Source organism: Aquarana catesbeiana, linkage group LG01 (genome assembly GCF_042186555.1).
Source record: "Aquarana catesbeiana isolate 2022-GZ linkage group LG01, ASM4218655v1, whole genome shotgun sequence".
NCBI classification, from domain to species: domain Eukaryota; kingdom Metazoa; phylum Chordata; class Amphibia; order Anura; family Ranidae; genus Aquarana; species Aquarana catesbeiana.
In genome coordinates, this window is record NC_133324.1 from 311,803,770 (window position 1) to 311,827,811 (window position 24,042).

General features: G+C 39.7%; 1 protein-coding gene across 3 annotated transcripts in view; it reads right to left on the bottom strand.

Annotated features, from left to right (window-relative positions):
* Positions 1-24,042, bottom strand: part of MYO18B (myosin XVIIIB) — an 885,307-nt gene that overhangs the window by 550,342 nt on the left and 310,923 nt on the right. For all 3 annotated transcript variants that reach the window (XM_073629436.1, XM_073629428.1, XM_073629423.1), the window contains 3 exons: positions 18,638-18,785; positions 16,451-16,610; positions 7,585-7,768 (listed from right to left, as the gene is read on the bottom strand). In XM_073629436.1, the coding sequence (XP_073485537.1) occupies positions 7,585-7,768; positions 16,451-16,610; positions 18,638-18,785 (492 nt within the window). The remainder of the gene's footprint in view (positions 1-7,584; positions 7,769-16,450; positions 16,611-18,637; positions 18,786-24,042) is intronic.

Consider the following 24,042-nt stretch of genomic DNA (forward strand, 5'->3'; position numbering starts at 1 on the left):
AAAATTCAGAAATGGTATATAGCAAAATATTAGGCAGACTATAAGAATTCTTAGTATCATGTGTTGTAACTATAAAGCAAGGACAACTTTGCTGATGTCCAAGGTGAATAAAATCAGTTAATGTGAATAATTTACATACAACACTGTTCATGTTTTAGAATAAGGGAAAATAAATTCAACTCGGATCGCTTTATTGCTTTTATCTTCATTATACCAAAAGCCCCTTTTTAGGTCTGATGTATAGATCCACATAAATTAATACTGTATTTCACTAACTAGACAAAATATGATGTTTTTATTATTTTCAAATGTAAAAAATGTGAAGGAATTTGGTTGCTGCAGACAACCAAGCTATCTATTCTTTATAGCTTGTTTTTAAGTGACTTTTGTATTCTTCAGCTGCATTTTCTGCAGGCTGATATTGCTTCCCAGATGTAGCCCTTAATAGATTTTCTTACTTTACTGATTTCTTGAAAATCTTATAAATTGGTTTACCAATGGAAGAATTGGTGTTTTTTTTTTTTTTTTTAATAACATTGGCAACAAGTCCCATTTTTTTTTCCAGCCAGGTCAGTAAAATATTAACTGGGTGCCAAACTTCATTGTATATAACTATAACAGATTGCAGGATTTCTATCTTTGCTGGATATTCTGCCTCAAAGTGTATAAATAATCACTAAGCAGAATGCACTTATTCCTAGGAATTTACTAATCTGCAAACATTTTGCTGTAGAATAACAAATGCACTAAATGGAATGCTGCAAGTAATGACAGATTACTCTTTCAGTTATGATTTAGCACATAAGCTCTCACAAAGTATTAAAGTGCACTTGAAAACTATAGTGTATTTTCAGCATTTACACATTTTAGTTATTATTGTAACATTTACTTGAAAGTAATGTTCCATGTGGCTTTGGCACATTTACTTGCTTACTGTTCCATATTTTATTTTCTTGTATTGCATACACAGACTTGTAAAAGCTCCCTCTAGTGGTTATCTGTATATCTAGGCATGTGGCTAGCAATCTTGGTTATGGACTGCAGTCAGTGAACATGGCTATACAGGAAATGGAACATTGTGGGTGTTGATTTACTAAAACTGGAGAGGGCAAAATCATGTGCAGCTGTGTAATGTAGCCAATCATCTTCTAACTTCAGCTTGTTCAATTAAAGCGTTTGTTACTCCAACATTTCATCTTCCTGATATGTGCCTGCTGTATCATGTACTTGTATGAAAATGTATCCTGTTTTCTTTGTATTACTTCCTTTGTGCGAAATACCTGGTGTTCCTGTCAATCCCGTTGCCTTCCTATTGACAACTGACCACACTAAACAGGAGAGCACACCGTGGTCAGTTCTCTAGCTGTGCTGGGAACTCAGCCTGCTCTCCAATGATCAGACTTGTCCTGATACGCCCCCCCCGCACAGTCATTCACTGGGAAGATCAGTGTGCTGTTGCTTCTCCTCCCCCTAGCCCTTATGCAGCTGAGAACAGAGAATGTGAGCACTTACAAAAAGGGGTAAAAAGGTATTTGTAATGTTTTTTTATATCTATACTCAAATGTTTTGCCTTTCATTTCTATTTTAAACTGAATGGGTTGTTTTACAAGATGATCATTTACAATCACTTTAAGCTTTGACAAAAAAAACAAGATGCTGATTGATTTCTATGCAGAGCTGCACCCAATTTCATACTCCTTTAGTAAATAAACCCCAGTGATCTCCATTCAGACCTGTGCTGACTTTTACCGGTGTTAGTACATTATGGTCAATATACTGCACAAACCAGGAAGAGGAGCCTGAAAAAATAATAAGGAAACACGTCTGATCCTATATACATATATACTGGATCTATCTACTAAAACTTTGCACAGAAAAAAATATTAAATTGTTGACACTAAGATTATTTAGATGGTCACATTGATGATATATAAAACAAGAAAGGCTAGTCTTTACCTTTTATAAATATTCTGCCAGTGCTTGCATATTCCTACAAGTTGGGTTTCCCTGCTATTTTGGCATATAGTATCAGTATACATTAAGTTCAGCAGCCTACCTAAAGACAGATATATCTGTCAGTTAAGATTGATGAAATGCTCCAGACCACATTTGGCATACCGGCTAAGTGGTCTTGTCATTGAGTAGACTTGTGACTTTTTATTGAAAACCAATGCTTGCAAAGCTGAGACATTCTTATTAAATATGTGATGGACTACATACATAGACAGACAAATATATTTATACACACACACACATAAATTAAAAAAAAAAAATATATATATATATGCTCGGATTTACTGTTAGCTGTCCCGGAACAGAAGTTAGGAGTGTAATTCATCTAGGAGATGGTTACATTAATGTGATGAATGGTGTGATATTTTATTTATGGATCTATAAATCTGTTTAATCCTTAACCTAGTGACAAATACCAACAGCTGCCAGCCTTTACATTTCAGATTTTATTCAGGATGGCCACTTTACATTGGATTTGGTCCACTGAAGATTTAGCTTGACGTTTGAATAATTGTGAGGTTGAACAATACAATTTGCAAACTGTTTAATAAAGCCTTGCATTATCTAAAATGTTTTACTGTGCTCTACCACAAATCACATATAGTAGTTTAGTAGTGGGCAATTTACCTGCACTCCAGCACACCACAATGCTTTGTTCTCATGTGGCATAGCTAGTGTTTGGTGACTGGCTGCTCAGGCACCTAACGCTGTCACTTAGAGGGGCGAGAATCCTCGGTACTACATAAGATCCAAAAGGGAGCAAAGGGTAGAGGACTATAAGCTGCTGTAGAGATTGGCGCTAAATTCATCGTGCTGCTCTGCCCTTTAAACCTAACACTTCCCAGAAGATATTACATGATGAAACGCGTAGGGAGGGGCAGGGGCGCTGAGTTCATTGCGCATCCCAGATCGTACTCCAGGCTTTTATCTCCGGCCAGGGTGATAGGTAATACAAGCAAGCAATGCTACCCTCGTGTCGGGATGACACTAGAAAAATGTGAGCGTTTTTTAACTTTTTAATAAAAGCTTGATTGCAAAATGGATTTGGTGAATTAATTTATGTTGAATGGTGAATAATCTCACTGGGTGTTACATATAGTGTTTGGAATAAGCACCACAGAGCAGGATCCAGCACACATTTTTGGAGTGTTGTCTTGGGACCTTTTCCTTTTCACCACTTCTGGATTTTTTTCTTTTTATCACTTATGGACTTTTTATTGATTATTTACTGTGTGTTACATTTTTTTTCACTTATTTTGCACTGCATTAGTACTTTATTTTTATCAACTGTATTTTATGATTATGCAATCGTTGCACATTATGGTATAAGAATATGGGTTGATTTTGTTTACACTGACTTTCAACACAGATGATGTAGGATTGGGATTTGATTATAATATTACATTATCACTAGTTATATTAGGTAGTAAGCACATAGGTTAGGATTGGCCAGTGCTGTGCTGCTTATTATATATATATATATATATATATATATATATATATATATATATATATATATATATATATATATATATATATATATATATATATATATATATATATATATATATATATATATATATATATTATATACACACAATATATTTGTTTTTGCTTTTTTAATTTCCTACCTAGTTATTTAATAAAATTAACGTTATTGTTATATTCAACACTTTACTTACAAACCTTTAACACCTTTCCTATGCAAAGATTTTTTATCTATTTCACAAGTGATTACATACTACTCTATTTAATCCTAATTTAAATTATTTAAACTGACTTTTGTATTTTTAATATGTAAATTACTATATATCATGATTCTTTTTGTCAAACAATTGTATCTAGATTCCTGTACTATTGTAACCTAATAAAAATGTATTGAAAAGAAACACTACTTGTACTGGCAGTCTGGCATCAAAAGCAATCGTTCCATGAATATATGTTTAGTTTAAATTTAGGCTCCATTTATTAAACTATAATCCATAAAATAATTGCTATAATTATCATTATTTTCAGCCATATGATTGTTAATTTTAGCTCTTGTTGCTGATATCCTCATATAAAATATTTTTTATTGTTTAGTAAATTCAGTCCTATGCCTGTTGCAAATAAATGTAATATGATTACGGATTAACTTTAATTATAGATGTTATGCTCACATTGGACACATACGCACAATTATAAATGAAAAAAAGGCGATAGAAACACCAGACCATGTTAGCTGAGCTTTGAGAGTAGCCTCAGTGTTCTATGTAGTTCATTGTTCAACTTTAGTAATAATTACATTTTTCAACCTACTTGCTGTGCTTTTTCTTTATGGGTCATTCACTTAAATGGAAAATAAAATGTAATTTCAGTGAGCGCATAATTTGAAATAACATTGCAGTGTTATCTCTAAAGTCATTTTTATATGACTTTCAGTTTTTTACAAGCCTGCTTTACCATTTTTTCTAATATTGTGAAAATAAGGCTTTGTACAGCTCAATAAAAATAGCATTACTCGATTATTGTACTGTGCTAGGCATCAATTAGTACAGAAAATTTCGAGTTTAAGTGATACCCGTTATTGGCTAACTTAAGTTTAATAATGATGCAAGCTTTTGGGATGCCTTAGATCAGAGATAGGCAATTAGTGGACCTCCAGCTGTTGCAAAACTACAAGTCCCATCATGCCTCTGCCTCTGTGTGTCATGCTTGTGGCTGTCAGAGTCTTGCTATGCCTCATGGGACTTGTAGTTCTGTAACAGCTGGAGGTCCGCTAATTGCATATCCCTGCCTTAGATCCTTTCTTCAGGCTTTATACAAATCTGAAAATGGTTCTGAAACCTACGTGTTTTTACAAAGAGTTATAAGGAGGAGTGATGAAATAAAAATATTTTTAAAAATACAATTATTTCTTCTTGACGCACTTTAGTAAAGGCTATTGTAAAGTGTTAAACTGGCCATAGATGGATTGAAGTTCGTCTGGTTCAGCAGGGACCAGCAGAACTTCAATCCATGTGTGGCTAGTCCTACTCAACAAAAGTTGATCTAACAATCAACTTCTGTGGAACGGGCTTGTTGGAAACATTTTCAGTGGCTGCAAACAATTGGAAGTATAATGGCAGATGAACTGTATGTCCTTTACTAGACCCCTGTCTAGATTTTCAAATATTTGTATGAATCTACTTTCCAATTTCAGTCTCTTTCTGTGATTTTAAGTCCCCCCCAGTACAATAATCTTGAGATCATTTATGCTGTGGCCACTGCTGCAGAAATGGGTCACTAAAGTAACATCTGTACTGTTAATTGTGAATCTATGAAGGTACATTTGTTGACCATACAGTATTTGCTCAATGACATCACCCTGTGATTTAAAGTTCCCCCACAATACCATAATCTTAGAATCATTTATGCTATGGAGTCTGCTGCAAAAATAGGGCACTAAAGGAACAACATGTTGTTGTTGATTGTTGAATCTATAAAGGTACATTTTTGGACATATTTATTCAGTGACATTACCCAGGATCCCTGGCTGGTTTGTTGACATACAACAGCTAGGAATCTATCACTTTGCAGCAGGTGTGCAACGGGTGAATATCGTCAGGCAGTGGGACATTGTGATTGACAAGGATCTAAATTGCTGGACAGTATGATTGATGTTGGATTTAGGAGGGAGAACCCTCACCTTGCCAACAACCAAAATATAGCAAAAGAGGAGAGAAATTATAACAGTTTCTCAAAAAAATGGACTTTGTAGGCACAGTATGAGGTGGTTTGTATAAAACGTTTAACAAATTTTATTATCTATACATTAAAAAACACAATACAAAAAACATGGAAAGGGAGGGATCAAAAAACACCCTCCATCTACAGAAAGTCAACAGATACCCAATCCTACTATATGGTGAAACAGAGCCACAGTGTATGATAGAGTATATTAAAGTCAAGTAATGAAATCAATGAACATGAACCCGGCCAATTGTTCCTCCATACTATAAACTTCAATGTGTTTCACAAACTATACTTGCTTCTTCAGGACTGATTGGGTGGGTGCTGATCAACTTTGGATGCAGAGAAGAGGATGGTATATGACCAGGGGGCGGACACAGGGGACATCACAGACAAGGAAGACTCAGAGGAGCAAGCAATACTCCCCCATAAGGGGGGTCCAATCACTAATACCGAAAGGAGCCAGCCAGTATAGAATATGTGGAGCAGGTAAAGATTGTCACAATATACCCAAAAAGTATGCACTTATACTATACTAGAGATTGCTTAACAATCTCTAGTATATGGTAGAGGGTGTAACAGACAAGGTTGGTAAGGGAGGAGAAAATGCTGAGGATATTTAGGATCACATGGTAGCAACAGTAGGTATCACCGGAAATACAGGTGTATTGGGGTACACGCGCATTATGTTCTGTATATATTGAAGTAACACCAAAAGACTGTCATTGACTGGTATATAGCGTGGTCTACATCAAAGATGTTCGCAGATATAGACTATAAATTCCCTTTAAGGCAGGGTGGGCCTTATATAGGCCAGGTTAGGCACCTTGACAGTCCATTGTTAGAGGTCTGGTGGCATGACAGATTAGAAACTACTATGGACTAAGACGTCTACTCTGAATTCCAGTGCCACACTACAATTTCCACTGGTAAGAAGCTGTGTTCCAGGCTGGTTGGACAACAGTTGAAGGTTCTTCCCATCACTTCTGATCTCGTCTTTAGGTCTCCAACGCCATAATGGACAATGCATCATGCTCGCCCTCAAGACCCCCTGCAATTAATCTTTTCTGCAAAATTAGTTTGGAGGTCACTTTATTACTAACTATCTTTACCCGGGTACTCAATTCCACCAGGATCCCTGTTGGGCTCTTTGTTGATATTACCTGTTTGTACACTGAATGAATGTACTATTAATAACTAATGGCCTGCAGGCTATTTTTCATAACCCCCAAAAGAGGGCTACTCTAGTCTATCTAAAATGAACAAAAAAAAATTTGGCCTAGATAACAAGGTGTGCAAAAAGTGTTACCCATGCAGTGACTTTAAGCAGCAAAAAGAAAATGCAATTTTTGTATCTTAACGTGGAAACTCACTAAAAACTGATATTCTGTATGGTTGATGGAAGGTTAAATATCATGCTGGATTCTACAGCAACACAAGCAGCAAGATATGCCCACCAAATTCTCCAAATGTATTTAACTACTGATGCCATTACAAAGTTGACTGCTGATGAGACACATTTTTCTGTATTGGGAAGTTAATAAATGATTAGGCATTTAGCTGCCACAGGGTGGGCCACTCAATATGGCCTTTGGGAGGAGCAGAGATGCACACTAATCTGCAGAAGTCCTGACATTGGAAACTCCTAAATTTTTAGGACTCTGGTAGGTGATTTAGCGCAGTGATTCCTACTTCGAACTGGAATATCAGATGATGAGGAAGTTTGCCTTTAAATGCAGAAAATGTATTTACTATTAAGTACATAAATAAATAATGCACAGTGAGGTAAAGCTATTTTACTTGCTGTACCTGCTTAAATATTGAAGTACAGTTTTACCTCTTATAAAGCAGAACACTCACCATCTGAAGCTTGATTTGGGCACACACTGATTTCCTTCTCACAGCTGCAAAGCTGCTGGCAAAGGTCTTCCTCACACAGCTTATTCTCTGCATGGCTTGCTGAGATTTCCCCTCCATCCCAGCCACAGAGCGACAGATCAGTGGAAACTTAGCCCGAGGCAAAAACAAGTCCTTCAAGTAGTCACTAGCATGCAAATGAGAAAAAACAAATTAGAAGCTTTAACTATATTACAGCACCATCCTTCCCTTATAAAAAATAACAGTGACAGGCTTATACTGAGAGTCTAACAAGCAGTAGGTTTGGGAAATTAAATTTTATGGACAAGTAAAGATACAGAAAACTTTGATATGCATAAGTCATTTCTGTAGCTTTAATAAAAAGACTACACATTCCTATAGTGGATTAAAACGTGACAGTATAATAATGTCCAGTCACTTTACCACTGTTCAAGGTAGAAAATGTCATTGTTGCATGAGATCAACTCTGAAATCAAATGAATTCATCTCTATTTCACGTGCGTGAGTAAGACAGCATATTTAGTATCCTTTTTCTACACAGTATGCAGTAACCAGTCAGTGGCTCTAAAGGCAGAAGTTTTTTTTATCTTAATGCATTCTATGCAGTAAGAAAAAAAAACTTCTGTGTGCAGCTCCCCCCCCCCCCCCCAGCCCCGCCAATACTTTCCTGAGCCCCATCTCGATCCAGTTATGTGCACAAAAGCCTCGGCTGTCCGGGACTCTCCCTTTTAATTGGCTGAGACAGTAGCAGGAGCCCGCCAAAGCCACCTATCAGTGCCCATCAGTGCCGCCTTATCAGTGCCTATCTGTGCAGCCTTATCAGTGCCCATCAGTGCAGCCTATCAGTGTCCATCAGTGCTGCCTTATCAGCGCACATCAACGAAAGAGAAAAATTACCTGTTTTCAAAATTTTATAACAAACTATGAAACAGTTTTTTGTTTTGTTTTTTCAATATTTTTGGTCTTTTTCGTTTTTTTTAGCAAACAATAAAAAACCCCAGTAGGGTTTAAATACCACCAAAAGAAAGCTCTATTTGTGGGAAAAAATTATAAAAATGTCATTTGGGTAAAGTGTTCAATGACCGCGCAATTGTCATTCAAAGTGTGAGAGCGCTGAAAGCTGAAAATTGGCCTGGGCAGGAAGGGGGTTTAAGTGCCCTGTAAGCAAGTGGTTAAATAACAAATGCTCAAGAATGATTAGAGTTTATGAGAGCTCCTGATTGTTATGTATACTATTTATGGCAAATGTGGCATGATGGGGTTAAGGGAAGTGGCTGTCAGTGTGGGATAAAATCATATTTTTTACAATATCTTTTCTTGCACTTGGGGGCTAAGAATATGCATGCATAATACATACTAGGGGGAGTACAACTGGGGGAATCCATAGTGGAGCAGGATCTGGGGGTTTTGGTAGATCATAAGCTTAAAGTGGGGTTCCACCCAAAAAAACAAAAATACCTGAAAAATTCTAAAAAAAAAAACCCAAAAAATTTGGATTTTTTTTTTTTTTTACTTACCTCTAAATGCCTGTTGCTAGGTGGTCCCTCGTAGTCTGCCTCTTCCTTTGCCTGGGCTGGTGACATCACTTCCCCCTCGGCACAGGAAGGGCTCGGCTCTGCTCCCTCCCTCCTGTCAATCATCTGGGACCCATTACAGGTCCCAGGTGATTGAGCGGCCAATCACGGCGTGCGGCGCAACTCGTGCATGCGTAGTGGGTGCCAGGCTGTGAAGCCACAGCCCGGCGCCCACAGTTGAAATGCCGGCGCCGACGAGCGGGGGGGGACGAGCGGGGCTTCGATCCCCGCATCGCTGGACCCTGGGACATGTAAGTGTCCAATTAAAAGTCAGCAGCTGCAGTATTTGTAGCTGCTGACTTTTAATTTTTTTTTTTTTAATGGACCCCCTGGGTGGAACTCCTCTTTAATAATAGCATGCAATGCCAAGCTACGGTTTCCAAAGCGAGCAAAATCCTTTCATATCATTTTGCCCCTGTACAAATCATTAGTAGGACCTCATCTGGAATATGCAGTTAGATTTTGAGCAGCAGTTCTCAAAAAGGATATTGGGGAGCTGGAGAAAGAGTAGAGAAGGGCAACCAAACTGATAAGAGGCATGGAGGAGTCCAGCTATGAGGAACAATTAGAGGAACTGAATTTATTCTCTCTTGAGAAGAGGAGATTAAGGGGGGATATGCTCAACATATACAAATACATAAGTGGTCTATATAGTGAACTTGGCATTTAGTTATTCACTTTAAGGTCATTACAGGGGACAAGGGGGCACTCTCTACGTCTCCAAATACGAAAATGTTTCTTCACAGAAAGAACTGTGAAAATGTGGAATAGACTCTCCAGAGGTGGTTCTGGCCAGCTCAGTAGATTGCTTTAAAAAAGGCCTGGATTCTTACCTTAGTGTACATAATATAATTGGGTACTAACATTTATAGGTAAAGTTGATCCAGGGAAAATCCAATTGCCTCTGGGGGGGATCAGGAAGGATTTTTTTACGCTGCTGTAGCAAATTGAATCATGCTTTGCTGGGGTTTTCACCTTCCTCTGTGGGTGAAGTACTGTGTATATGGGATTGTATGATTGTTTCATTGGTTGAACTGGATGTGTCTTTTTCAACCTGACTAACTATGTAGCTATGTAACAACATAAATTCATGCTTTGATATACACTATATTGTCAAAAGTATTGGGACGCCTGCCTTTACATGCACATGAACTTTAAAGGCATTCCAGTCTTAGTCCATAGGGTTCAATATTGAGTTGGCACACCCTTTGCAGCTATAAGAGCTTCAACTCATCTGGGAATGCTGTCCTTAATGTTGAGGAGTGCGTCAATAGGAATGTTTGACCATTCTTCCAGAAGCGAATTTGTGAGGCTAGGCACTGATGTTAGATGAGAAGGCCTGGATCACAGTCTCAGCTCTAATTCATCCCAAAGGTGTTCTAGCAGGTTGAGGTCAGGACAGGCCAGTCAAGTTCCTTCAACCCAAACTCACTCATCCATGTCTTTATGGACCTTGTTTTGTGTACTGGTGTACAGTAATGTTGGAACAGGAAGCGGCCATTCCCAAACTGTTTCCACAAAGTTGGGAGCATGAAATTGTCCAAAATGTCTTGGTATGCTGATGCCTTAAGAGTTCCCTTCACTGGAACTAAGGGCCAAGCCCAACCCCTAAAAAATAACCCCACACTATAATCCCCCCTCCACCAAATGCTTTGGATCAGTGCTCAAAGCAAGGTCCGAGTTTGGGGTGGCAGAACTTGACTGGCTTACACAGAGTCCTGGCCTCAACCCAACAGAATACCTTTGGGATGAATTAGAGCGGAGACTGCGAGCCAGGCCTTCTCATCCAACATCAGTGCCTGACCTCACAAATACTTTTCTGGAAGAATGGTCAAACATTCCCATAGACACACTTCTAAACCTTGTGGACAGCCTTCCCAGAAGAGTTGAAGCTGTTATAGCTGCAAAGGGTGGGGCAACTCATTATTGAACCCAACGGACTAAGACTGGGATGCCATTAAAGTTAGATATACCAGTATGTCATCGGCGAATAATGAAAGTGTTCATAGCCTGCCACAATACCACGTATATTTGGGTTAGAATGTATGAGAGTAGCTAGGGGCTCTATGGCAAGCGCAAAAAGGAGAGGGGATAGGGGGCAACCCTTCCTCATTTCATGCGCTATAGCAAACCAATCTGACCTATAATTCAGATATTTTATGGCCTTAGGCTCCAAATAGAGGGAAAATTATTTGCAGCCTCTTTTAAAGCAACTCAGCATCCAGTCCAAAGGGAGCCAGGGGCAAGTCTCTCCTCAGGGCTCCAGACTATTTAACAGCATGCAGCCACTATCTGGGCACACCTCTTCCAGGGATTGACTAGACCCTGCTCAATATTCAGGCTGGTCATTCAAATTCTCCCTCCCTAAGTTCCAGGAACCTCTTCTAGAGACAGAGGGAAGCAATCAAACTCTCATTCTGTGAAGCCCTGAGCAGACCAGACCAAGCAACTACTGCATCCCTGATTACAGCAGGAAGCAAAAACTAAATTTACCTAGCAACCTAAATAGGAGGGTGTTACATATTTTACAAAGTGCTCTTCATAAATATTGAGATATATGTATATTCAGGTTTTTAATGTTTTCTTTGAAAAATGTAAGGCCTCTCAAAGTGTTGGTTACATAAAATTGTTTGAATTGCTAGTACAATGTTCAGACATAATATGACAAAAGTATAAAAAATGAATGGGGAGCAGTGTTCCAGACATCCCTGAATGCCACGGCAAGCCTGAGAGCAAATGACTGAAAAAACAATTGCAAGAAGATCAGTGTTAATGTGGCTGACATATTGTGCCAGGCTTACATAAAGCTGACTCCAAAGCCTTTGATAATCTCTTTCTTTTCTCTCCCACTACAGGAATTAAAGATGTTACAAAAATAAATGAACAAAATCAAATCACCTCAACTTATTTCATTGCAGGTTATATTGATTGGAGGTGTAAAGAGCATAATGTTCTGATTACATTTCAACTGCAATTGCATGTACACTCTCTCCCTATAAAGCTATAAATGTCAGCTGACTCAAAGTGAGTTTTAATGAAGATAATCATTTGAGGACTGAAAGAATGCAAAATGGGGATATTTCTTTCCCTCTGCCTACAGAAGAATGTGTTCTGTTAACCTGCTTATTACCTTATATTTCTACTCTGTGTACTTATTTTCTAAATAGATATGCAGTTACACAAATAGCAGGAAATGCAGAGTACACCAGGACAGAAGTTCAGCGAACAAAACTGTATATGTTGAACTTCAGTACTTTGAAAACAGCAGGATTTTGATGACAGTAGACTGTCCTTGGTAAGTACTTGTGTTTAATTTTACTACAAATTTTTATCTGCTTTACTTCAGTGCAATGCTTGTTGGGAAATTGTTTTCCAGGCTACTCTTTGAAAGCTGGGTTGCTGCCTGTTTGTATGCAGATTGCCATACTACATAGAAACATGACTGAGAAGCATAGGCACATTTTAACCAGCTATTACAACCCAATACCTTGCCTCTCAAAACGACACCAGACTGATTTAAGTTGGAATTAGGGCAAGGCCACAGCTTTACTGAACTTGCCAACTGTAACAATATTTAAAATACCACATAAAAATGCCAGTCACTGTCACAGTCATACCGTGAACATCCATAACCAAACACGGATAGTCTAAGTGGCCTGTCTCCACCATCAGTACGAGACAGGCATTAACCACTTGCCGACCATCCGCCGTCATTATAGTGCGGCAGGTTGGCTCTATTGTGCAAATCGCCATAGCTCGCTTCGTGCAATAGATACAGTGGGCGCGGCGCCAAAGCCAATGCGCGTGACCGGCGACCGCGATGTCCGCCAGCCACCCGAGATCGCTCCACAGAGAGCCAGAATGGGGATCTGTCACTGGAAACAAACAGATCCCCGTTCAGACGGGGGAGTAGAGAGATGTCCCTAATGATCAGGAACAGTGATCTCTCTCCTCTTCCAGTCAGTACACTCCCCTCACAGTTAGAAACACCTCACAGGGAACACATTTAACCCCTTGATCATCACTAGTGTTAACCCCTTCCCTGCCAGTGTCATTTATATAGTAATCAGTGCATTTTTATAGCACTGATCACTGTATAAATGTCACTGGTCCCAAAAATTGTCAAAAGTGTCTGATCTGTCCGCTGCAATGTTGCAGTCCCCATAAAAACTGATGATCACCGCCATTACTAGAAAAAAAAAATAATAATAAAAATACTGTAAATCTATCCCTATTTTGTAGACGCTATAACTTTTGTGCAAACCAATCAATATACGCTTATTGCGATTTTTTTTTTACCAAAAATATGTAGAAGAATACACATTGGCCTAAACTGAGGAAGAAATTTTTTTTTTTTTTAAACTTGTTATTAAACTTGTTTTTTTTTAAACTGATCCCAGATTTAAACTTGAGGGCATGGCCCATAAAGTAATATCCTTCACTGGCAAGGTAAAACCACTGATAAATCTGTGATGAAACTCACAATGCCTGGGTGGTCAACTCTTGTGACGTCAGAATCTCTTCAGAGTAGTGGGACATGCCCTTGCATAGGCTTTCCTAGAGTTTAGGCTTCACCCAGTCTACTTGTGCCTTAGTGGCCAATCCCATTGGAGCCACTTAACCTCCCTGTTTTGGTTAACGCCCACGTAGCTGCCAAGCTTCCAGCAGTGAAGGCTCCCTTTCCCTAGCAGGGAGGGGGTAGGGGTCAAAGGGCCTTTATGCTTGTCTGGTTTCCTTGGTATGTGCTTTTCAGCATAGAAGGCTATCTAAACCAATTTGTTCTGTTGAGCTACCTTGCAAAAAGCCACATCTCTTTAAAAGACTGGACAGGAGAAGGGAAATGTGGACATGTGTTTGGTCTGCAAGAGTGAGGACTGTAGACTATAAACAACTACTGGTGTGTTACTGCATAATCCTTATAGTGTTCTTTCTATGATAATATAGAGGTTGCAAGTATACTGTAGCTGTTTGTGAGATTGGTTTCCCTTCTGGGCATAGGATGAAGGACCCTGACAAAGAAATAGTTTTACCAAAGTATATGGATATTTGGGGACCCTTTTTTTGTGCTTATAGAGTTTGGGGGGGATCCAAACCCGTTTTTTTAGCATGGAGTCCCCCTTGACATCCATATCAGACTCTTATCGAAGATAAGGGTCTGGTATGCATTTCAAGGGGGAACCCCACACTATTTTTTCGTGTGGAGGTCCCCCCCTTAACCCCTATATCTGACCTCATTGAAGATAAGAGTCTAGTATAGATGAAGCAAATCCCTGTCCATGCATTTACAATCAGAAGTAGAGAGACAGAATCTGTTGTTTGCCAGTATTTTAAACAATGTGTTATCCCAACATTTCATATTTCTGATATGTGCCTGTTATACGATGTACTTGGGTTAAAAAGTATTCTGTTCTCTTTGTATTGCTTCCTTTGTGTGAAATACATGGTGTTCCTGCCAGTCCTCCTGCTTTCCTATTTCAAACTGACCACACTAGGCATGAGAGCACATCCATCTCAGTGTGGTCAATTTGCTGGTTGTGCTGGGAGCACAGCCTGCCTGTCCTTCAATAATCAGACTTTGGCCGAAAGCCCCAGCGCAGCCATTCACGGGGAAGATAAGTGTCCCGCTGCTTCTCAGCCCCTAGCTCTCTAAGCTCCTTAGCCATCTAAAAACAGAGATTATGTGATGACTTAAAAAAAATAGTGTTTTTTTTTTTATTTTTTTATATACAGTATATGCACACATTTTTGTCTGTCATTTCTATTTTAAGCTGAATGGGTTGTTTTACAAAGAAAGTGTAAAAAACAAAACAAAAGTAGGCTGTATACATTGCATTGATTTGCAACTTCACAGACAGATTAAGGGCATACCGAGACATATTATCTAAAAGAATGTTGCATTTTTAAAGCATAACTAAAATAAAAATAAATGCATATATGCTTTAAGTTTTAAATCTCAATTGTTTCATCCTGTTTCCTTAAATTACCTCATAAATACCTTAGAATAAATCCAGAGATCCCTATCTGTATTAATTTTGTTTACGCCTGTGCCTACAATTAATTCTGCTCTCTCAGACTCTCCCTTTGTAGCCACCCATTTAGATTCACTGAGAGTGTAGGTAATGATATGAGATGAACCTAATGCCCCGTACATGCGATTGGAAATTCCGCCAGCAAAAGTCCGATGTGAGCTTTTGGTCGGAAATTCCAACCGTGTGTATGCTCCATCGGACTTTTGCTGGCGGATTTTTTTTTTTCTCTCTCCTTATATGGGAGAGAGAAAAAATCTCTCCAATATAAGGGACTCTTGGACAAGGGACTCTTGGAGATTACATAGATATTATTTTCCATTAAATCTTATTCTTGTATAACTGAAACTGCAAATGTTTAAGTACTACTTTCTTAATGTGTTTATTATGTGCATGGCTGAAGGAAAAAAAAATATCCTTCCTTCTGAGGGTTACAAGTTTGAAGTGTACCTGTGATTTGCCCATAAGCATTCACTGTAATGGCAACCCAACCTGCTACTTATACTTCCCTTCCCTTCATACTTCAGCTGCTTCAACCATTGGAAGTACAGAGAAATATCTGGTACCTCATGGGATCAGGACCATTTCACTTTTTTTTGCTAAGTGCATAAGTTGCCAAGTGACTGGTTACTCAGAGCTGCCACATGGGGCTGTGCAGAAACATCCTCAGGTAACATACCCATGTAGACAAATACCAGCAAAAAAAAAAAGAAAATTTAAAGGGCTGGGATCCAAAAGGACACAGTAAAGTACAGAGTCATGCAGCAGGGAAATAATTAAATAAGTGTAAAAGACTAAACTTGGGTGTTGATAGGATATGTAAAACATACCCATCTACCCATGAACTACTGGAAAACTAATAACAAACATATATTGTCAACTGTCAGATAAAAATGGTAGTTTCTATTAAAAAAGTAAATACCACACCCTACAGACTCCATTTTGGTCGCAATAAAATAGTTCAGTGTCAAGAAAGGTTCAGCTACATCTATGAACCTGTCAGAGGTAAGAATCATCTTAGCCAACTCATATCAATCAACCAAAACATCTGACTGTGAGAATCACTGTTGAATATGAAAATATATAACCAAAGGGACTATTCTTTGGTACTTTTTAGGTGCTACATTGATACGCCATACATGTATACAAAATGAGTTGACTGAGATGGTATGTGTCCACTTAAGTATGGTCTTGTGGTCTGAAAGTGAAAAAATGGTGTAGTATCAAGATTCAAATCTGTTTACTTACATTTTAGACTGCTTCAAAACCTGGATGGCATTTTCTGCTGACAGGTTCAATTTGGCTTTATTGATCCAACTAGTAGCATCATATCGAACAGGATCTTTGCAAAGCTGGTGGAGGATCTCAAATTGAAGAGGCTGTTCACACTTACGTATGGGTCCATCATCTGGAATTAAATGTCACTTTCTGTTATTGGAATAATGGTTAAAAATTATTTCTCTAGTAATAATGAAATATAACAGTGATGGCGAACCTTTTTGAGCCCGAGTGCCCAAACTGTAACACAAAACCAATGTATTTTTTTCAGAGTGCCAACATATACAGAACTTGATGAGCGTGTGTTGTGATGTCTGGGGGTGAACACGGGACACATCAGAAATTATTGGGCTGTGTCATGATGAGAAGCAGTGATCTGATTGCAGCTATGTACGTGACTAGCTGCTATGCTGTGTGTGTTTGATAGTGGAATGCATGTGTACGGTGCCTGGGCCCTTGAGTGTGTTTTTTAGGGTGATAAAGTGGTCAATCCTTTTTATATGTCATATGTTTGTTACACACCAAGATAAAAGCAAGAGATATAAAAGTCAATAAGAGTTTAAATTTACTTTCAAGAAGAGCAACAGATGAGAAAAGTAGACTAGATGGTGCAACTCCTATACATGTGCACCAAACACAGCTAAAATAGAAAATGGAATCTGCTAAATGGTAACTAGAAATCAGTGACCTTCACATAGTGAACTCTATTCTACTAACTATAACATTAATATTCAATACACTCAAGTTGTATGACAGGTACACTTTAAATTACTAGTCGTTCAGTAGAAGCACTGGCTGAATGATAAAGAAATCCTGGTACAGGGGTGACATGCAACCAGCAACTCTCCAGCTGCAGAAGAACTTCCAATCCCTCCATGCCCTGCTGGCACACATTATGTACTCTTTGGCTGCCAAGGTATGTTGAGATCTGTAGTTCTGCTCCAGCTGATGACGTACTGGTTGCCCTGCATTGCTGAAGCGGAAGACTACTTAGAAAATCTCTCATTCCTGGCTATGTTCATAGTCCTCAATGTCCAGGAAACATCCTTCTGAACATGAACACTCAGAGTTCATTGCAAGTCGAATGCACATTCCCAGCAGCAGCAGCTCTACACCTCCTCCTTGTATAATGCCAGTGATTCTGGACTGTGTCTGTCATGTGACTCTGATGTCATGAAATATAGTTTTTGTCCCTGCCATCCCTCTGTATGTATTCATATCTCACTGTACTGCAGTGGTCTCTGCAAAATCTAGGAGGCATTCCCAGCCAGATAAACCTGAATAGCCAACACAAATCATGAGACGTCTGCCGTTTTAATTCACTTTCTCTTCATATCCTATGAAAAATGCCTCTCTGATAGCTTTGAGAGAGAGTAACACAGAAAGCATATACACATTATTCTGGCCATACCCTTCGATATTTTGTGGCAATGTTGGGAGCAAGAAGAAAAAAAAAGAGGTCACCAAAAAATAGATTCTATTTGAAGAGGCACAGAAACATGGAATACACGCTAAACACATTTATTCCCCACACAGCATATACACTTACTTTAACAGCGATTGCCACAGCACTCCAATAATACACATATCAGCCGATTCAACTCCCGGGCACGAGAACGGCCTGTGATTGGGCATCTTCAGTAAGCCCCCCATTGGCTCAATCCCCACCACATGTTGCGCCTGCCATCCAACCCAGCAGCACCGCTTCATCTCGTCCACGCCCACCCTAGACACGTCACCCCTGGCCCCAGAGCTGTGTGGGAGATGTAGTTCTATGGGGAGGGGAGGTACAGGATTTTCTCACGCACGTGCCCACAGAGAGGGCTCGGCTTGCCGGCTGTGGCACGCATGCCATAGGTTTGCCATCACTGCAATATAATATATCTATTGACAATATCCTGGATAGATAGAACATTTATGATTTTTGCTTCTGGAAGCATTGCTGATCTATTATACTGCCTGTACAATTGTAATAAACAAAATAAATGTATAATAATTTATCATGAGGCTGTGTACAACATCACTTGTTATATACATTTTTTCATTAAACATTTATTTAGGATAAACCTTTTTAATTATTTGATTTATTGATATTGTATATTTTTGATAGGTTAGCTCTTTGCTTTGCTGGAAATACATGGCAGCAGCTTTTCTTGCCTTGTCTATCTTCACTTTTAACTTCATAATATGAACAAAGACGGTCTAGAACATTAGCATCATTGGAGCCCTGGATTAGAACTTCTTCATCAAGAATCCAAAGAAGGCCCTTTTTCTCTTCCATCTGATTGCTGGCTTGCACATTTATCTGTTACAAAAAAAAAATATGTGTATGAAAACGGTTTTGCTCAGAACGTAAAAGGGGAACAAAAAGGCCAAAAACAAAGACGTTAAAAGGTTTAGTCTGGTTGTGTTCTATACCGTATTTAAACTGATCAGTTGCTCTTGTTATTTGGATGCTTAAATGGCTCAACATTTTTGTGACATTGTGGACCTTGGCACACCAGCCCTGTGTGTGAACAGCTGCTTCTCTGAGCTTTTGCAAATTTATATATTTGTAGCTTTAGGAAAGTATTTTATCCATATGAGCCTCTCTCAGACCCTTATCCTTTGGTCTTCAACCTTTCTCCATATCAAAACCTTTGCAGCCTGTAATTTACATGTCCAAAATATTGGTGATTTCGTTTCAGCACCTAAAATTCCAGTGATCAGTCTGGTTGTATTTTGTTGAGTTGTTCTTCATGCCGCCCAAAGAGCTGTCAACAGTTTTGCGAAAATTGTTTTCTGGTGCTTGGCCTTTCTGAATATCTCTTAGCTATGTGTGTTATACTTTACAATTGGGAAGATTGTAGCTCCGAATATGCAAACCTTTACTGATAATTCTTCACTATATTATTACAAGATATGCCATTCCTCACAGAATAGATGAGCATTTTGTTTTCGTGATGGCTGTTACCAGTTTCATGGTTTTTGCAGCCCAAAAAATAAGGTCCATCCATTTTCACAGAGAGTTGGCAAAACAAGTTGCCATAATATTAATGATTTCATGATGAACAACGAGCCAGCTTTTTTATTTGCTCCTTTTACTTAGTGCAGGCTCTATATATCCTATTAAATTTCAGGAATCAGAATGATATCATCCACATATCTGAGGGTGTTTATAATCTAGTACCGTTTTAAATTCTAATACTGTATATGTTTTAACATACATTATATAAATATGGAAATCATTTTACACCCATCAAAGTGGGTTTTTCAAAGTTCAGTTGAAACTATTATTTCTAGATCTGCATATACACTATATTACCAAAAGTATTGGGGCGCCTGCCTTTACACACACATGAATTTTAATGGCATCCCAGTCTTAGTCTGTAGGGTCCATTATTGAGTTGGCCCACCCTTTGCAGCTATAACAGCTTCAAGTCTTCTGGAAAAGCTGTCCACAAGGTTTAGGAGTGGGTCTCTGGGAATGTTTGGCCATTCTTCCAGAAGTGCATTTATGAGGTCAGGCACTGATGTTGGACGAGAAGGCCTGGCTCACAGTTTCAGCTCTAATTCATCCCAAAGGTGTTCTATCGGGATGAGGTTAGGACTCTGTGCAGGTCACTCAAGTTCCTCCACCTCAAACTCATTCATCCATGTTTTTATGGACCTTGTTTGTGCACTGGTGCACAGTCATGTTGGAACAGGAAGCAGTCATCCCCAAACTGTTCTCACACAGTTGGGAGCATGAAATTGTCCAAAATGTCTTGGTATGCTGATGCCTTAAGAGTTCCCTTCACTGGAACCAAAGGGCCAAACCCAACCCGTGAAAAAAAAACCCCACATCATAATCCCCCCTTCACCAAATGATTTGGACCAGTGCACAAAGCAAAGTCCATAAAGACATGGATGAGCGAGTTTGGGGTAGAGGAACTTGACTGGCCTGACCTCAACCTGATAGAACACCTTTGGGATGAATTAGAACGGAGACTGCGAGCCAGGCCTTCTCGTCCACATCAGTGCCTGACTTCACAAATGCGCTTCTGCACAAATGGTCAAACATTCCCATAGACACACTCCTAAACCTTGTGGACAGCCTTCCCAGAAGAGTTTAATCCGTTATAGCTGCAAAGGGTGGGCCAACTCAATATTGAACCCTACGGACTAAGTCTGGGATGCCTATAAAGTCCATGCACGTGTAAATGCAGGAGTCTCAATACTTTTGGTAATACTATGTACTATAGATTGCACAGCACACAATTAAGTTGACCTAGTGTCTCAATCCCCTTAAGGGCTAGCCACAGCTTTTTACAACAACCTCAGGCTCTTCTCTAGCTTTAGGGATCTTGAGCACTATTTTACTTATGCATAAAAATACAGTAAGCATAGTTAGTATAATCTATATGATACAGAGCATGCTTGGTCACTAGGCTTTTAAGAACCCTGCTTAGAACTGAAGTCTTTTAGCAGGAAATGTGCTATTTTATTTATATGATGTATTGTGTAATAGCTCTCCCATAACATTTGCATATGGGGAAGAGAAAACCTATATAGCAGTAGCAATTCTACACTGCAGTTCATATTTTATGCAGTATGTAGCAAAGAGCTTCTAATAAAGCTCTAGTTCTAACAAGAGTTTTTTTTTTTTTTTTTATCTTTTCATAGAATATGTTTGTATTAACGTTTGTGAAAAAAAGAAAATATGAAAAATGTATGAGAAAGGAAATGTATCTTCATATGCCAATAACACTAAATTGTGATATATAATTCAAGTCATTTTATAGAGCCACGCTGAAAGTTTTCATAAACTGATTTATGTCAAAGAGGTTTTAATAAAATAACAGTCATAGATAAATACATCAAAGCTTCAGAAGATTACCAGAACAAAAATGTTTTAAATCAATCTGGGGAGCAATAATGATAGTTCCACTTTTGGCAAATAACATATAGTAAATCAATGGGCTGCACATCAAAGTTACATAAATGTCACATGTTCTAGGTTCTGGTGAGGGTCATTTTAAATGCATAACTGGAAAATCTTCTTATCTGTTTTTTTATATAATGTACTATTTTCATTATAGACTGATTGGTCTTTAATAATCCACTTGCCTACCAGGCCAATTCAGACATTTCTCTACTACCTGTAAAAATCATCATTTTTTTGCTAGAAAATTACATAGAACCCCCAAACATTATATACGTTTTCTTTAGCAAAGACCCTAGAGAATACAATGGCGGTCATTGCAATTTTTTAGCTCACACGGTAAATTTATCCCAATATTTTTGCATAATGTGAAAGATGAAGTTACGGCGAGTAAATAGATACCTAACATGTCATACTTAAAAATTGCACACGCTCATGGAATGGCACCAAACTTCGCTACTTAAAAATCCCCTTAGGCGACGCTTTAAAAATTTTTACTGGTTACATGTTTTGAGTTAAAGAGGAGGTCTAGGACAATAATTATTGTTCTCGCTCTAACGTTCGCGGCGATACCTCACATGTGTAGTTTGAACACCGTTTTCATATGTGGGCGGGACTTACATATGTGTTCGCTTCTGCGTGTGAGCACACGAGGACGGGCGATTAAAATTTTTTTTTTTTATTGTTAAGTTTACTTTATTTTAGCTTGACACTTCCCCCCCCCCCCCCCAAAAATGTTTTGATCACTTTTATTTCTATTACAAGGAATGTAAACATCCCTTGTAATAGGAATATGGCATGACAGGTGCTCTTTACAGTGAGAGCCCTTGCACACTGGGGCGGTTTGCAGGCGCTATTGCGCTAATAATAGCGCCTGCAAACCGCCCCGAAAGTGCCGCTACTTTCATTCCAGTGTGCAAGCCCCGAGGGCTTGCACACTGGAGCGATGCGCTGGCAGGACGGTAAAAAAAGTCCTGCTAGCAGCATCTTTGGAGCGGTGAAGGAGCGGTGTGTACACCGCTCCTGCCCATTGAAATCAATGGGACGGCGCGGCTATACCGCCGGCAAAGCGCCTCAGCAGAGGCGCTTTGCGGTGGTATTTAACCCTTTCTCGGCCGCTAGCGGGGGGTAAAACCGCCCCGCTAGCGGCCGCATACCGACGGTAAAACGCCGCTAATAATAGCGGCGTTTTACCGCCGACGCCGCCCCCCGCCCCAGTGTGCAAGGGCTCTGAGATATGGGGTCAATAAGACCCCACATCTCACCTCTAGGCTGGGAAGCCCAAAATAAAAAAAAAAAAACGGCCACCGCTTCCCAGCCGAAGCGGTGCCGTTTTTTTTAATACAGAGGCCGGGCGTGTTGTCATAACATCGCGCCCGGCCTCAGAATGATCATAGAGACTCCTGGGACCATCTGGTCCGCCAGAAATCTCTATTCTGAACATCCGGGGCCGGCAAATCCTGTGTCCGACTCACCGATCGTAGCGGTGAGTCGGTAGAAGCACCGGAGGCCGGCGGGAGGGGGGGCTTCCCCTCTCGCCTCCTGTAAGAACGATCAAGTGGCGGAAAAGCCGCTATGATTAGGGATGAGCTGAACACCCCCCTGTTCAGTTCACACCAGAACATGCCAAAGTCTATGGGACACGAACATGAATAATCAAAAGTGCTAATTTTAAAGACTTATATGCAAGTTATTGTCATAAAAAGTGTTTGGGGACCTGGGTCCTGCCCCAGGGGACATGGATAAATGCAAAAAAAAGTTTTAAAAACGGCCGTTTTTTCAGGAGCAGTGATTTTAATAATGCTTAAAGTCAAACAATAAAAGTGTAATATCCCTTTAAATTTCGTAGCTGGGGGGTGTCTATAGTATGCCTGTAAAGGGGCGCATGTTTCCCGTGTTTAGAACAGTCTGACAGCAAAATGACATTTCGAAGGAAAAAACCCATTTAAAACTACTCGCGGTCGCGGCTATTGCATTGCCGACAATACACATAGAAGTTCATTGATAAAAACGGCATGGAAATTCCCCACAGGGGAACCCCGAACCAAAATTTAAAAAAAAAAATGACGTGGGAGTCCCCCTAAATTCCATACCAGGCCCTTCAGGTCTGGTATGGATATTAAGGGGAACCCCGGCCAAAATTTAAAAAAAAAATGACGTGGGGTTCCCCCTAAATTCCATACCAGACCCTTCAGGTCTGGTATGGATTTTAAGGGGAACCCCGCGCAAAAAAAAAAAAACCCGGCGTGGGGTCCCCCCAAAAATCCATACCAGACCCTTATCCGAGCACACAACCTGGCAGGCCGCAGGAAAAGAGGGGGGGACGAGAGTGCGGCCCCCCCCTCCTGAACCGTACCAGGCCACATGCCCTCAACATTGGGAGGGTGCTTTGGGGTAGCCCCCCAAAACACCTTGTCCCCATGTTGATGAGGACAAGGGCCTCATCCCCACAACCCTGGCCGGTGGTTGTGGGGGTCTGCGGGCGGGGGGCTTATCGGAATCTAGAAGCCCCCTTTAACAAGGGGACCCCCAGATCCCAGCCCCCCCTATGTGAATTGGTAATGGGTACATTGTACCTCTACCAATTCACAAAAAAAGTGTCAAAAATAGTAAAAATGACAGGAGGCACTTAGGGACAGGTTCTTTATTAAAAAATAAA